Source organism: Carcharhinus amblyrhynchos, chromosome 10, assembly GCF_965287045.1.
Source record: "Carcharhinus amblyrhynchos chromosome 10, sCarAmb.v2.hapA, whole genome shotgun sequence".
Lineage (NCBI taxonomy): Eukaryota > Metazoa > Chordata > Chondrichthyes > Carcharhiniformes > Carcharhinidae > Carcharhinus > Carcharhinus amblyrhynchos.
In genome coordinates, this window is record NC_137333.1 from 76,336,345 (window position 1) to 76,352,048 (window position 15,704).

The 15,704-nt window shown below is 40.0% G+C and overlaps 1 protein-coding gene across 1 annotated transcript in view; it reads left to right on the top strand.

The window, feature by feature from the left end:
• pan3 (poly(A) specific ribonuclease subunit PAN3) overlaps positions 1-15,488 on the top strand; it is a 178,657-nt gene extending 163,169 nt beyond the window's left edge. The window contains exons 17-18 of the mRNA XM_080197405.1: positions 12,048-12,186; positions 12,405-15,488. Of these exons, the coding sequence (XP_080053531.1) occupies positions 12,048-12,186; positions 12,405-12,545 (280 nt within the window). The 3' untranslated portion in view covers positions 12,546-15,488. The remainder of the gene's footprint in view (positions 1-12,047; positions 12,187-12,404) is intronic.
• The last annotated feature ends 216 nt before the right edge of the window (positions 15,489-15,704 follow it).

Below are 15,704 nucleotides of genomic sequence, written 5' to 3' on the forward strand. Positions count from 1 at the left end.
TACATTACATTTGTCTAGGCCAGCGACTCATCTGTAAGATTAGTTAATTAAGTGAATGATTCAGATAGATCGCCTGGGATAAGCTGAATAATTAGAACAGGTGGAATTAAGTGAAAGACACTTTTTTTAAATATTCACAAAATTTAGTTTAGAACTTGTTTTTCATAATGAAACATGTTGAAGTCACATTAGTTTGACTGTCAGGTGCCTCTGATATATAAACGCACAACCATCTAATTTGTAGTTCAACATTGAGATATTTGAGTTACTCGAACTACAGGAATAATTTTGTTTAAGAAAAGTAATTTTGAGGTGCTTGGAACAAAATTCCTTATTTAATTTTTTTTACCGTGTGTAACTCAGTGGAGGCAAGTGCCTGTTACCAGGATGTTTGTTGGTCATTGTTCATTTTAATACTGAATATTAGAAAATAATCATGTTTGCTCCATCATCAGTACTACCTACTTCTACCTCCATAACATCACTTGACTGCTCATGCCTCAGCTCATCTGCTGTTGAGGGCCTCATCCATGCCTTACCTCGAGGTCAGTCTCTCACCTTCCACAAAATTCAACTCATCTAAAACTTCGCTGCTGTATTTCAACTTGGTCCAAGTTCTGCTTACCAGTCACATCTGTGCTTGGTGTTTTACCTTGGCATTGCCAGCCTCGCACCTTGGCAGTGCTCATCAGGCAGGGCCTAGAGGGGCTGAGCTGGCAGGGGGCAAGACTGGGAGGGGCGGGGCCTGGAGGGGCAGCCCAGTTGGTGAGTGAGGGGGCCCGCTGCCACTCTGTAACTGCGACCGGTGGGGAGGTGGGTACGGTTGGCCTGGGCAGGGGCGATATTTTCGGGCGGTGTGGGGCTTGCGATCAGTCGTGATCCCCCAGGATTGTGGGTGGATGGTGGGGAGGGGCCTTGGTTCAGGCTGTCTGCAGCAGCAGAGGCCTGACAGCGCGCTGTCTCTCTCTTTCTCTCTCTCTCTCTGTGTCAGGCCTCTGCTGTTGGAATTGTGCATGTGCAGCCACAGAGATTGCACTTGCACAATAGTTTCATCTGCTGCTGATTGGTGAATTAAGCCACGCCCACTGCCTGTATTAGGTAGAAACAGTCTCGTCCCTTTTTTCATGTGCTATATACACAAAATTGGCAGTAAGGGCGAGTCCAGAAAATGGATCTGCAACTCTCCCATTTTCACACTAGCTGTGTTGAAGTGGAAATTTTCCTGCTTCTTGACTGTGGTAGAAAGACTCAACAAAAGTAATTCTGACAAAACAACTAGTCTTTATTTACAAAACACTGCATGCATTATTGACAAAAACTTGAGTTCTGAGAGCCGTCGTTACGACTTGCTAATTCTTCCTCAAGTCTGCCCTTACATAAAGAATCAATTCAGTATTTATTACATTATCATTATCAGTTTGCATGACCAGAGCTATTCAGGAATTTGATCAAATAGTGGCATCATAAGTAATGTCATAAATGATGGTACAACCTGCTGACCTCCTAAAACTCTTTGTCTCATCAGTCATATCTTTATCTTGTCCTTTGACCTTGTCATACTCATACAGCCCTAGGTTATGCAAAGTCAGTCTTATCAGGTCTTGACCTTCTCCGGTCTTATTCATGTCTTACATTATGCAAAGTCAGTTTTCCTTATTTTGTACCAAATACGTGACCAATTTTCCCATCATGCCACTACTTCATACATACAACTTCACATTCCCTCCTTTTGTCATGTCATGACAACTAGTTAAATAGGTATATCCATGACTTGATTAAAAATGCATTTACACAAGCAGCCAAGCATTTCTATCCCAGTAGCAATGGTAGTAGTAGCATGAAGGCCTTAAAGATCCAATCAAATAATCCATGACCCAACCAACCCGGTGGGTCATAATCACGAAAGTCACGACCATTCTTTTGAGTTTGAGCAGCCTGTCTCTTTATATGGTCAGCCAAGTTGTGATATTTTCAGAGGCACCTGGGATATAAGTACAGCATTCCTGACCTACAGTGGCGCACATTCCTACCTGCAAGGCTAACAGATAATCCAAAGCCAGTCGATTTTGTAATGCCACAGTCCGGACAGCCACCAGCTCAGCTGAGACCTTGGCCAGTGCCTGTCAATTGTCCTGGCTTCTGCCACTGTTATGTTTGCCAGTCGTTCCATTATAGACTGTAAAATCATCAGCCAGTGTCATCCAGGGTATTGAGGAAGTACGTGCCCGTGAGCTATTGGAGGTTGTATTCCAAACCCTGGACCAATCAAGAACAAACATACCCTTGGTAGATAGATTTGCCACTCAGCTGTAAGGTTGCATCTACTTTGCCCCATCAACTTTCCTGTCCCTGATTTACTAAAACCTAGGGAACCTCGCACATCACTCGAGAGGACAGTAAGGGAGAGTGGAATCAAGGCATGATTATAAGCAGGCTGGTACCAAACCGAAAACCTAATCGTTTCCTAGCCAGCCGATTTCCATTCTATCATATCTCCCCCAATCCCTGTTTGGTTTTGACGTAGAATCCATTCAGCTGTCTCTGCTATATGCAATGGGAGAGATTGGAGAGGTATTCCTTCCCTCGAATGGACAGGGACGTGGGTACAAGCCCAACACTCGCTTACATTCAATTTTTCAGTATACATATATGACATATAAATAGGTATTGGCATGCAGTCCCGGATAGTTCACTTTTTCACTATCAAGTGGCCGTTAAGGCCAAAAAGTCCAGAAAGTCCAAAAAATATAATGAAGATCTTCAACCTGTGTTCGTATCTGGGTTGGAGACAATCTTCTTGCGATCTGATAGATATATCCAACTTAATGTCCTTCAAGCTTGACGGAACTCGGTGTGGTTAGTACTACTTGAAAAGGTCCACTCCAGTGTTGTCCTAGTTTCTTTCTTTCCCAGTTCTTCTTCAATATGTAATCTCCGGGTTCGATCACTGGATATCGAGAGGTGGCTGTCCCTGCTGTCTCTGGGAGATGTTGCCTGTTTCACCTGTGAGTGGAGAAACTTCAGAGAAAGTGTTAATTGCTTCAAATAATTCTGCATCTGTTCCCCCATCACATGGAGGTCTACTCCCTCCGGAGATTTTCGTGGGCATCCCAGGGAGTCCACATTGGCCAACCGTATACTATCTCTGCAGCTGACGGTCCGGTCCGCGAATGGGGAGTCACTTGCATGTGAAATAGTGCCAAGGGCAATACTTGTAGCCAATTTAACCCAGGTTCTTCAGTCAGTTTAGATAATTTTACTTTTAAAGTCCCATTAGATAGAGGATTGGCTGTCAAATAGGAGGCAGAGAGTGGGGGTCAATGGGTGCTATTCGGATTGGCGGTTGGTGACTAGTGGAGTGCCCCAGGGGTCGGTGCTGGGGCCTCAGCTATTTATCATTTGTATAGATGATCTGGAGGGGGGAACCGAGTGTATGGTGTCGAAATTTGCTGATGACACCAAGATTGGTGGAACGGCAAATTGCGCGGAGGGCGTGGAGAGTCTGCAGAAGGATCTAGATAGGCTGGGCGAATGGGCCAGGAAATGGCAAATGGAATTTAATGTTGGCAAATGTGAGGTTGTCCACTTTGGTAGGAATAATGGTAGGAAGGACTATTACTTACGTGGCAAAAAACTGCAGCAGGCGACGGTGCAGAGGGACCTCGGGGTCCTTGTGCATGAGTCGCAAAAACCCAGCCTGCAGGTGCAGCAGGTGGTCAGGAAGGCAAATGGGATGCTGGCCTTCATAGTGAAGGGGATTGAATATAAAAGTAGGGAGGTCTTGCTGCAGCTGTATAGGGCACTGGTGAGGCCGCAGCTGGAGTACTGTGTGCAGTTTTGGTCGCCGCACTTACGCAAGGATATTTTGGCTTTGGAGGGAGTGCAGAGGAGGTTTACTAGGCTGATTCTGGAGTTGAGGGGGTTGAACTATGAGGAGAGGCTGAATAAACTAGGCTTGTACTCGTTAGAGTTTAGAAGAATGAGGGGAGATCTCATTGAGACGTATAAGATGTTGAATGGGATGGATAGGATAGAGGTGGAGAGGCTCTTCCTGCTCAGAAAGGACAGTAGGACTAGAGGGCACAGCCTCAAGATAAAGGGGGGGGCGGTTTAGAACGGAGGAGGAACTTCTTCACTCAAAGGGTGGTGAATCTCTGGAATTCTCTGCCCGTTGAAGTGGTGGAGGCTGCCTCGCTCAATATTTTTAAGACGCGGGTTGATAGGTTTTTGATAGGCAAGGGGATTAAGGGTTATGGGGAGAGGGCGGGAATGTGGAACTGAGCCACGACAGATCAGCCATGATCTTATTGAATGGCGGGGCAGGCTCGAGGGGCTAGATGGCCTACTCCTGCTCCTATTTCTTATTAGCCTTTCCATAATTCCTGCTGCCTGTGGGTGATATGCGCAGTGCAGTTGTTTAATTGAGTGCTTCGCACAATTCAGGATTGATAAGGGCCACAAAATGTGGTCCATTATTTGAGCTCACCATTTTGGATAGCCCAAAATGAGGAATAACTTCTGTCAACAATAACTTCACTGTATGTGCAGTACTATTTGTGGTGGGGAAGGCTTCAATCCATTTACTAAACACATCAGTTATTACTAAACAATATTTATAGCAATGTACTTTTGGTAATTCAATAAAATCAAGCTGTAGACAGGTAAAAGGGCCATCTGGCAAGGGAGTGGTTCCAAGAGGCATTTAATACCCTCATTATTTCTCATGCAAATGAGGCATTGATGGAACCGTGTTTGCATTGCTGTATTCAAATCTAGGTGCCACCAAGTCTTTAGAAGTAGCGGTACCATTCCCTCCTTACCGAGATGGGTACAAGAATGCAAATAGTCAATAAGTACCAGCAACAAAGAATTCGGAGTACAAACTTGACCAACTGGAGTAAGCCAGAAGTCCCGCGCCAAGGATTATGAACATCCCATTGACTTCCATAGTGTGCGCTCAGAATCAGAGGCATTCCTCTGTAAATGTTGAACCTTGGTTATCTCTGGCATGCCCTTCGTCCCTAATACAAGTACCCAATTTACAGCCTGACTGTTCCCACTGGGGTTAATCAGAGGCCGATACAGCTGCTGCCTTGGCAGCTGAATCAGCACGGGCATTCCCTAATTGCACGAGTGTTCCCCTTCATATGCACAACACATTTAATAACAGCCAATTGACAAGGAAGCTGAACAGCATCGAGGAGATTTTTAACCCAAAGAGGGTTTTCAATGGGAGGGTCTAGGGGTCAACTCCTCTTCCTCAATATCACTTGAATAGGGAAACAGTGGCATACCAGGACAACTGGGAGGATCCTCCTGTTACTTAATCTGATGGGCTAGCCCAACCTGCCTATCACCCAATGCTTTCTTAACCTTATTCCGGCATTTTGTCTCATGATGCTTCCTATCCCAAAGTTCACACTCCAATTTCAAAGTTTCCCACTTCTATGTGCGTTATCCCTGCATCTCATTAATAACAATTGTTCGGGGAGCCTAGTCACCTTTTTTCCATTTTGAAATTAAAGTTTTCCAAATAGCTTTTTCTGCTGCAGTACAATTTTCCAAGTTCCATGTGCCTCCTACTGGCCAAATACCTTTACCCAATTTACTATTTAGTGTAGCAGATAATCAACATAAATTATGTTCCTGATCAAGATACTCAGAACACACAAAAAGCAAAGGAGAATTGCCCCCTGTTTTGTCTAAAATCTGCCCCATAATGTCTGTACCGTGCCCCTGGTAAAAACGGTAATAAAAAGAATTCCTGGTACCAAAATCAAATCGCGGGGCCCCTGACCCAAAATCAAATCGCAGGGCCCCTGACCCAAAACACTACTCTCAGTCCAATTTAGATTCGAATACCGTTACCTGTTAGTGTCCTCCGTAAGGGATAAGGGGTCGTAGCACCGATCCAAGAGAAAGAGAGAGACCAAGGTAAATCTTACCTTGTGCTGGTGTCCATCTCTTCCCTCCGGATCGTGGCTCAATCACTTCTTCAGTCCCCCACAGAATTCACCCAGGGTATTGGTTTCTGCTCCACAGTGCCAAATGTTGAAGTGGAAATTTTCCTGCTTTTTGACTGGTAGAAAGACTCAACAAAAATAATTCTGACAAAATAACTAGTCTTTATTTACAAAACACTGTATGCCGTATTGGCAAAAACTTGAGTTCAAACAGCTGTCATTACGACTTGCTAATTCTTCCTCAAGTTCACCCTTACATAAAGAATCAGTTCAGTATTTATACATTATCATTCAGTTTGCATGACCACAGCTATTCAGGAATTTGATCAAATAGTGGCGTCATAAGTAATGTCATAAATGATGGTACAACCTGCTGACCTCCTAAAACTCTTTGTCTCATCAGTCATACCTTTATCTTGCCCTTTGATAGAACAGAAGAAGGTCGGTGACTCCTTTATCTCTGACCTTATCTTGTCATACTCATACAGCCCTAGGTTACATGGAGTCAGCCTTATCAGGTCTTGACCTTCTCCGGTCTTATTCATGTCTTACGTTATGCAAAGTCAGTTTTCCTTATTTTGTACCAAATACTTGACCAATTTTCCCATCATGCCACTACTTCATACATACAACTTCACAGCTGGACACTTAGAATTTTTCTTGTAAAATTCCACTACTGTGTGCTAGTGATGGAGGGAATGAATGTTTAAAGTGATTTGATTTTTTTTTAAGAGCAGCATCAATTTGGGGAATTCTTAAATAGTTGTTATATTTTAATGCAGGAAACATTTAGAATTTAGAAATGGAAGTTCTAAAATAGAAATGGAATGTGAATCATAGTAAAAGCTCGCTGTGAACTTTCCAAACTGGTTTATGCCAGAAAAAAGTGAATCCTTTAATAGTTGAGAGCAGAATGAGCAATATTACAATGGCTAAAGTATTTCAAATGTGTTAGTTAGAATAAAGAAAAACTTAAGTGGCAGAAATAATAGTAGGAGGGATTACTATTTAAAGGGCGAAAAGCTGCAGCATGCTACGGTGCAGAGGGACCTGGGGATCCTTGTGCATGAGTCGCAAAAACCCAGTCTGCAGGTGCAGCAGGTGATCAAGAAGGCGAATGGGATGCTGGCCTTTTTAGCAAGGGGGATAGAATATAAAAGCAGGGAGGTCTTGCAGCAAATGTACAGGGCACTGGTTAGGCTGCAGCCGGAGTACTGTGCGCGGTTTTGGTCGCCGCACTTGCACAAGGATATATTGGCCTTGGAGGGAGTGCAGAGGAGGTTCACTAGGCTGATACCGGAGATGAGGGGGTTAGACTATGAAGAGAGACTAAATAGACCAGGTCTGTACTCGTTGGAGTTTAGAAGGATGAGGGGGGATCTTATAGAGACATATAAGATAATGAAAGGGATGGATAGGGTAGAGGTAGAGAGATTTTTCCCGCTCAGAAAGGACAGCAGGACCAGAGGGCACAGCCTCAAGATATGGGGGGGGCGGTTTAGAACGAGTTGAGGAGGAACTTCTTCACTCAGAGGGTGGTGAATCTCTGGAATTCTCTGCCCGTTGAAGTGGTGGAGGCTACCTCGCTAAATATATTTAAGTCACGGATAGATAGGTTTTTGACAGACAAGGGAATTAAGGGTTATGGGGAGAAAGCAGGAAAGTGGAACTGATCCACTTCAGATCAGCCATGATCTTATTGAATGACGGGGCAGGCTCGAAGGACTAGATGGCCTACTCCTGCTCCTATTTCTTATGTTCTTATGACTCATGGGTGTACTTGGTAGACAAAGGAGGGAGATGAGGAACAAATTTGTGTCTCTTCACTTTTGAACCTTCTTACTGTGTTTATCCCAGTCCAACGCCAGCATCTCCACATCATTTGTATACCTGCCTCAGCTGCCTGTGTTCATTTATCAGAATTCTTCCCTACACCACTTTAAGGTGCTCATTAAAACCAATTCCTTTGATTATGCTCCTAATTTCCTTGCAAATATCATCTCCTTGGGCTTATATCATCTCCTTGGGCTTATATCTATGAAGTACTTTTTGACATTGTTCTACATTTAAACACACACAATAAATCCAGATTTTTATTCCTCATAAACCTTTTTGATCCATGTCATCTGATGGATTTAAATATTTTGCATGGGAAATCGCATCCATTTGCGTTTCACCATGATAAGCTGTCGCTTCAGGTTTTGGCAGTTGAATCATAACATTTTATTTTGTGTTGCTGATAAGAGATATGCTGTCAAAGCTTTTCATCTTGCACTCATCAGGATAAGAATGCCAAATTTCAACAAGAGACATCATCTTATATTGCATGAGAAAGGGGTGCTGATTGGCAAGTCAACCTTGATTATTTGAGCTGCTGCCCTGGAGAATCTGTTACATTCCTGAGACTTCAGCAGCAAACAGCATGTTCCTTTAGCTGTTCACAATAGGCAGAATACCGACCATAACTCAACCAGCCCATGCTGGCAAAATTTGGTTTATAACGTCTAACGTTCTGTGATTGGACAGTGCTTGTTGCACGATCACAAGTGCACTGAGAATGATGCTAACAACCAATTAGTAGGGCTCACAATGTGGTTCAGTTATGCTGGCTAGAAGCTACATATACTTCTACATAGACACCTGTCCTCTGCAAACAAAAGTAACTTGTCCAGGTATTGTGCCTTTTTTGAATTAAATGACATGGGACAAAAGCTCCCTGGTACATTCTCCATGCAACAGCTTCTACTATCGGAATCGACTTTCAATCAGCACCTTGTTCTCACATAGTATAAATGTTGCTCCTTTTGAAATTTGACATTCCTGCATGTGTCCTGATGAGTGCAAGACAAAGCTTTGACAGCATGTCTTTTTTCCAGCAATAATCAACTTTTGTACTGCCTACTTTGCTTTATGTTTTGAAAAAGTTACCCAACTTCAACAGCTTTATCTATTAGTGTCTTGGAACCCTCCATGCATGACTTTTTCCAGTATTCCTCTGAAGGATGAGCACCAATTTCTCTGCATGGATGTCTTACCAGCTCTGGTATTCTGCATGAATGTAACCAAAGGTTAATCCAAAACTAAACAGTAGCTCAAATTTTATTTGCTACATAATTTTAGATAGCTCCTGTTGCTAACCCAGTTTTAGTAGATGGAATAGTGTGTACACTTAGTGTCAGGGGTACCAACTAGGGTAAAATGCATGAAGTTATGGGGACAGGACCTAGGTGGGACTGTGTTTGGTGCAGGTTCGATGGGCTGAATGGCCACCTTAAACCATATCCAATTTGATTGCTGCATTTTTTATGGAACTTGCTGTGTTTTAGAAAAACGTTTCATTGAATGTAAAGTACTTTGGGACATCTGGAAAGGTATTACAAGATAAATGCAAGTTTGTTTAGATTTAGTAATTGACATGCTACACATGAAATTTGTCCTTTCTGTCCCAGTGAACTGAAACGGTATTCTTTGGAGCTGCTGAACATTGAAGTTTGCTACTTTTGAGCAGTCGGGTCAAATAACTTGCTAAAAACAAGATTACCCAGTAAAATAACAAATTAACCACAAATGTAAGGAAAAAGATTCCATTTGTACAGTGTGCCTGAAGTTCTTCATAGCCAGTTAATTGTTACAGTACAGGCATACAGTAAAGTCCTACATGCAGTCATGAGAACATGATCAATTAATCTGTTTTGGTAGTGTTATGGGAGAAACATCAGGCAAACTATTGATTGTCTTGGAATAATTCTACATGATTTTTTTATTATCCATCTGAACAGGCAGCTGGATTATTTGCTTAATGCTTCATCCATTTAATACAATTCTCCTGCAATACTGAAGGGTTAACAATGGTTATGTATTCGGAGTCTAGATTGCAGCATGAGCACAGTAGGACAACAAAGACTAGTTGCACGTTGTAATGTTCTGCAGTTGTGATGTGGGTGCTCCCAATATAGGTGAAGGTGACTTCTAGTGTCACTGATAGCCATTTGAACCTGCTGTTAAGGGACCTAGCAACTGATTCACAAACCCACAGTGAAATTCATAGATATGTAACAGATTTTCTACCTGCTTTGTCAACCCTACTTAATCTTTATGTAGCTTCACTTATTGAGGACGCAGCAAAAGTTGTGGAAGTGGCCTCAATTATAACAGCAAGGTGCAAACTGCATCTAGTGACAATTCTTACAGCTTGCACCTGTTATTGCAATTTGCCCCAAGACCCAATTTTTGATGGGCGTGAGCATCCTGTTGCAGGTATGTTTAAAACACCTGAAAATAGGCCACAACCAATTTCAAACACACAGTATCTGTATTTTGGGTCTCAGTTTGACTCAATGATAGATTTTCACTGGACTTCATAACACAAATCGAGGCTAACATTACATTGCAATCCTTAACAAGTGCTGCATCATAAAATGGTCCATCTTACAGATGTTCTGTTGATATATTAGATTCCATGCTACCTTTTAGATTAGAATAGAAATTTCATGTCATGCTGAGGCTACCCATACACCCTTTTACACAGACTAACTGGTCATTTAGATGATTCCTGTTTGCCTGGCATGCATCGGCTGCTGAATGCCTACACAACCAATAATGACTTGAAAAGTGATTCATTGGTTTCAAAATATTTTACAATACCCTAACAATGTGAAAGGTGAGTTCTTTTATTGTTTTTCTTCTTCATGTCTCAGAGGCAAAAGTGTGGTCAGTTGGGTCAAGTTAACATTTTGACTCTTCTTTCACTTTGTAATTGTAAACTTTTGCTGCCGGCTATATTTTCTGAAATGAAGCAGAGGATGGTCTGTAAGGGGAAACAGTAGGATTCTTGCATAGTTAGCAGATAACATCTCAAGAAGGCATTACCTCAGTGATTTTTCTTTTCTTCATTTGGATGAGTCCAACCTGAAGGTATGTGGGAGAATGAAGAGGACTTTACCAAAGATAGGTAATTGCATATCTGTGTTCTGCCTTCTTGCATCAACTTGAATCTCTGCTGCTGGCTCCTTCAAAAGAACAAGGACACAGTCACTGAAACCTTCATGCAGTGAGGGCTATTAGGAAATGACATGAATGCATGGTTACTGACACAAGGTGTTTTATAGTTCAATTTAATAAATGTGTTAATTTGGAAGTGGAGATTGAACAGCATTCAAAGAATAAGGTAAACCGTACTGAAGGTAGGTTATCAGTTTAACTGAAATAAAATTTGTACTGTTTGCTAGTTTAACCATTTGTTTTCTAAATATTTATCCACCTTAATGCCAAACACCAAATTATTATAACAGTTATTACTGAAATCAAGCAGCATTATTGTTATTGCTAATTTCTGCATGATGCAGTACCAGATGTTCAATCTTTCTGACAGTTGTGCATTTTACTTCAAATGGTGCAAAAGCAAACAAACAAAGCATATTTTTAGCGATCAAATCCAATTCATAGAAATGATATGCCTTTTAAAAATATTGTAACTATTCATTTAATCAGATAATAAACTCAATGTGGAGAAACTATTAACTGGGTCATAAACGTAAGTGTAAAGATATTTTTATGTTACCTCAATAAAAACATTACAAAGTAGCCTATTGAAATATTGATTTCAAAATGACTTTTGTGATAATGCTGTAAAGAGATCAATCCATTAAATGTTTCACCGCTGCCCCCATCCCCCACACACAAAAATTAAAAGCATTTATTAATGAAGGTATTTAATTCTTTAGTATAGCATCACAACCCCGCAATTGTGACCAAGAACAAGTGTCTTAGTGTTTTGTCTTCACCAAACCTTGAAGTCAGTTTGAAATATGAATTATTATGCATGTAGTTGAAGTCCCCAAGTAGATTACAGAGAATCAGCACACATATTTGAGTAGAAAACTAATTACAATACTATTCCTATTTGCTTTTGGATTGCCATTTCAAGAAGATGAAATGTATCTCTCTTTAAAATGCAGCATGCTACTTTTACTAAGCATGTATTATAGATCTTAAACTGATGTGTGCCATTCTATGATTGGAAACATAAAGTCTAAACATTAAATAGATATGCTGCATTCAGGTTGTGCAAATTTGTTTTGCCAGGTTCCAAAAGGATCCAACCTGGTCAGAAACAGGTGACCGATACCTATTAAAGCTGTTCAGAGATCATCTTTTCCACCAGTTGACTGAAGCTGGTACTCCATGGATTGACCTCAGCCACATAGTCTCCTGTTTGAACAAGGTAATAGATCATATGCAGAGTGATAATATAGCAGGCACTGCCATGGTATTTTGGTAACATTGTTGGCACAATATTTATTTGCAAAATAATTTTACAGTTTTCTTTGGTAACCCCAAAGCATACAACTGACTCTGTATTAAATACACAATTTAACATTTTATTTTTGTGCTTTCTGGTGTTTGAAAATTGATCAGTGTTAACTTTTTGTTTGTTTGCAGTTGGATGCTGGTGTACCAGAAAAAATAAGTCTTGTTTCTCGAGACGAAAAGAGTGTTCTTGTGGTGACATATGCTGATCTGAAGCGTTGTTTTGAAAGCGCTTTCTCGGAACTCCTAGCAGCTTCAAATGGACAGTTGTAGTATTTGCTGTGCTCAGGCAAAACATCGCCGAAGAACAATATAAAGAGCTAATTGCACTACAACTGTATTCATGCCACCTCATTTCACATTTAAAAGACAAATGTAAATGAGCAGCGCTGCTTGCACTTCGGTCAGGTACACTGTTACTTGAAGGAAAAACGTCCATATTACAGGAGCCTAGAACTGCCATCAGAGGTTGTTTCTGTGAAGACTGTTTTTAAATTGGGAAGCGGCATCAGATGCATGATGATCCCAGTTTTATTTTTTCACATGTTTGTGCACTAATTTTAAGTTCAAGACTTGTGATCTTTAAGGATTTACCACATGTAATTTTGATAAGGGAAAATCGTTATCTTTAAAATTACTTTCTGGGTAACAGCATATGCCCTAAGGAAGATGTTGAAGTGACTGAACTGCAACCAAACCTATGGCAAGGACTAGACTAGGTGAAAATGCCATTGGATATGCTATTTGGGTGAACTGAATTCCGATGGGTTATATTTCTGGCAAAAGACACGCTGGACTTCAGATTGACTGCCATGTGCTATCACTTAGAAAACCAAACTACAGAAAGCATATTTTTATGGAAATCAGGTGGAATATTATATGGACGCTATTCTTCTAGGAACTAAACAGCTCCTGTGTGTCAGTGTTGATGGCATCTTTGTGAACTGTCACAGCTACACATCTTTCATAACAAAATTAAAAAGTAGCTTTTTTGCTTCATACAGTTACCAGCGCCTTTTTTAAAAAAAACAAATTCAGTGTAATTGGAACAGGTAAGATGCCTCTACATTTATGCAAGCTTTTTTTTATAGGAGACTAATTTTTAAATTGGGTTCAATACCTGAAATGTCAGGAGTGGATTAGGTTTTGTTATGTATCATTTAATTTTGTATAAAGTTCTATTATTTGAACAGCAGCTTTAATAGGGTACTTTACACTGGATAAGGAAACAAACAAGAACTTTGTCAAGTACACTTGCACAAAAACACAGCAGTTGTTTTACAGTAATAACCTGTGCAATTTTGGAAGGATTGTGGGCTGCTGTGCCTTTAAAATACTGTTGCCCCAAAGTTGGCTTTGCAATTAGTCATCCTAATTATAGATATGTGGAACTACCTAAAGTGTGATGTTTCAGTTTCTTGAAGTTAGAAACTATATCACTTTTTGGGGGAAAATTATTTCACTTGCAGAATCAAATTCTAAATGTGTTGTCAAAAATTGAAATTGAACCATTTGGGAAATAAGAAGAACATATCAAAATTCAATGCAGACTTGTTCAACCAAACAATCATACATGACTGCCAAATCCATTGGGCCAAAATGTAGAAGTGAATATAAAGAAAGTGAATTCAGTGTAATGACTGTGACATGTCTTTTCTTCCCAGCATTAAATATTTTATAATACTGGCTGCTTTGTGGGATAAATGCTGATACTTAAAGCAATACAGTCTTTACAGTTCGAAGTTCTTTCCCATTAGTCCAGTTTTTATAAGCTTAAAATTCTGTAGATTGGATTCATTTCAGTATTGGCAACACCATTCATGCAAAAGATTTGGAAGGTAAACTTGTTTGGCGACCACAACAAGGTTCATTTGGTAGCATCAGTTGAAATTAATGGGGAAAGACTACATATATTTGTGATTATGACACATTTGTATGCATTCTGTGCAAATTGACCTATGACCAGGCTGTAGAAGCAATCGCAATGTTTCTCTCATTTTAATTGTAAAGGAATTGAGGAAACTCTGCTATATTCTTTCATGGATAATGTCCAAAGTAAAGTTGTGTCAATAGCTCATCTGTTTGACAGAGAAGCAGCTGTTTTTTTGTATGTTTTGGGGAAAAAATGCATTTTTTTTATAAAATCATAAAAAAACAAAAAAATGGTATTCTGACATAATGAGGAGAAATACTGTATTTATATCATTCTGTGCACTTCAAAAGGTTGTTGTTTCTTCATTGTTTGTGAATAATTGCAGAAAGGGGATCATCTATGGGTATTAAGGGTTGGGAGTGCTTGGCCTCCTCATTCTCAGTATGGACCAATATTTGGGTAAAAGGCAGAGGTAAACAGGGCTTAAATTTTGATGTTTACTCAACCAGCACACTGCCTCTGGATTATCAAAAGCAAAAAAAATTCTGAATTTGAAAAAATATTCTGATTCCTCTGTTCTTACCTCTAATGTGATTTTATAGTGAGGTAACTAAATGCCTACAATATTAATTTGAATGTATTCATGATCCAGCCCAAGTGAGCATTTGCACATCAGATTGTACATTCTTTGCTCCTTTGTTACCATATTTAACATCTCTAGTCACCATGAGATTTTAGGTCTAGATCTATGAAATTTACCAACAGACGTATATTTGGAAGTGTTCCAAATGTGCTAAACTGTTTCCAGTTCATGTAGTTATAGAATATTTACAGCTGGGCTTTGAAGTTGTTATTGATTTCTTAAAATCTTGGGCACCTGTACTTAAGTTAATGCATCAGCTATTTCAAAACAGTTTAAAAAGTCTTGAAATACATTGAGGAATGTGCTCCCTTTTGATGATCCAGTGCCAGCCCTTGAAATCACATGGTGACTTCAACTTTTGAAATCATGTATTCTTTGAAAATTATTTTCAATTATATACAGGGTTTTCAGTTGGCTAATGCTGTTTAAAACAATCCACATATGTATTACTAAAAAATAGTTTTTATATATTCTGTACGTAACAGTTTTTTTGTAAGAAAACCTTGTAAGCATATCCAGCGCATGTTCCACTTTGGCCTTATTTTGTTTCTTTGTAAAGAAAAGAATCCTTAAACCAGCTACCACAAAAGAATTGATCAGTTTTGTCTGCTACGATCCCTCCTCCATGTTAAATGTTTCCATCTCTGATTTAAACTTTTGTGTGTACAGCAGTATTTTAATAAAGAATACCAGAATTCAAGTCTCGCCTATATGTTGTTTGTGAAAGTAACAATTAAATAATTCAGAAATCCACATTAATGTGAAAATTACTTGCTGTATTTCAGAATTTTCCAGCTTATTACTTTGCAAGTTTGCATTATTTATGTAATATGAAATGAAATTGGGTACAATGTTTAAGGTGGTACATTTGGTTGGAAAAAATAATTACACAAGTAGTGACAAGATGACTATCTCA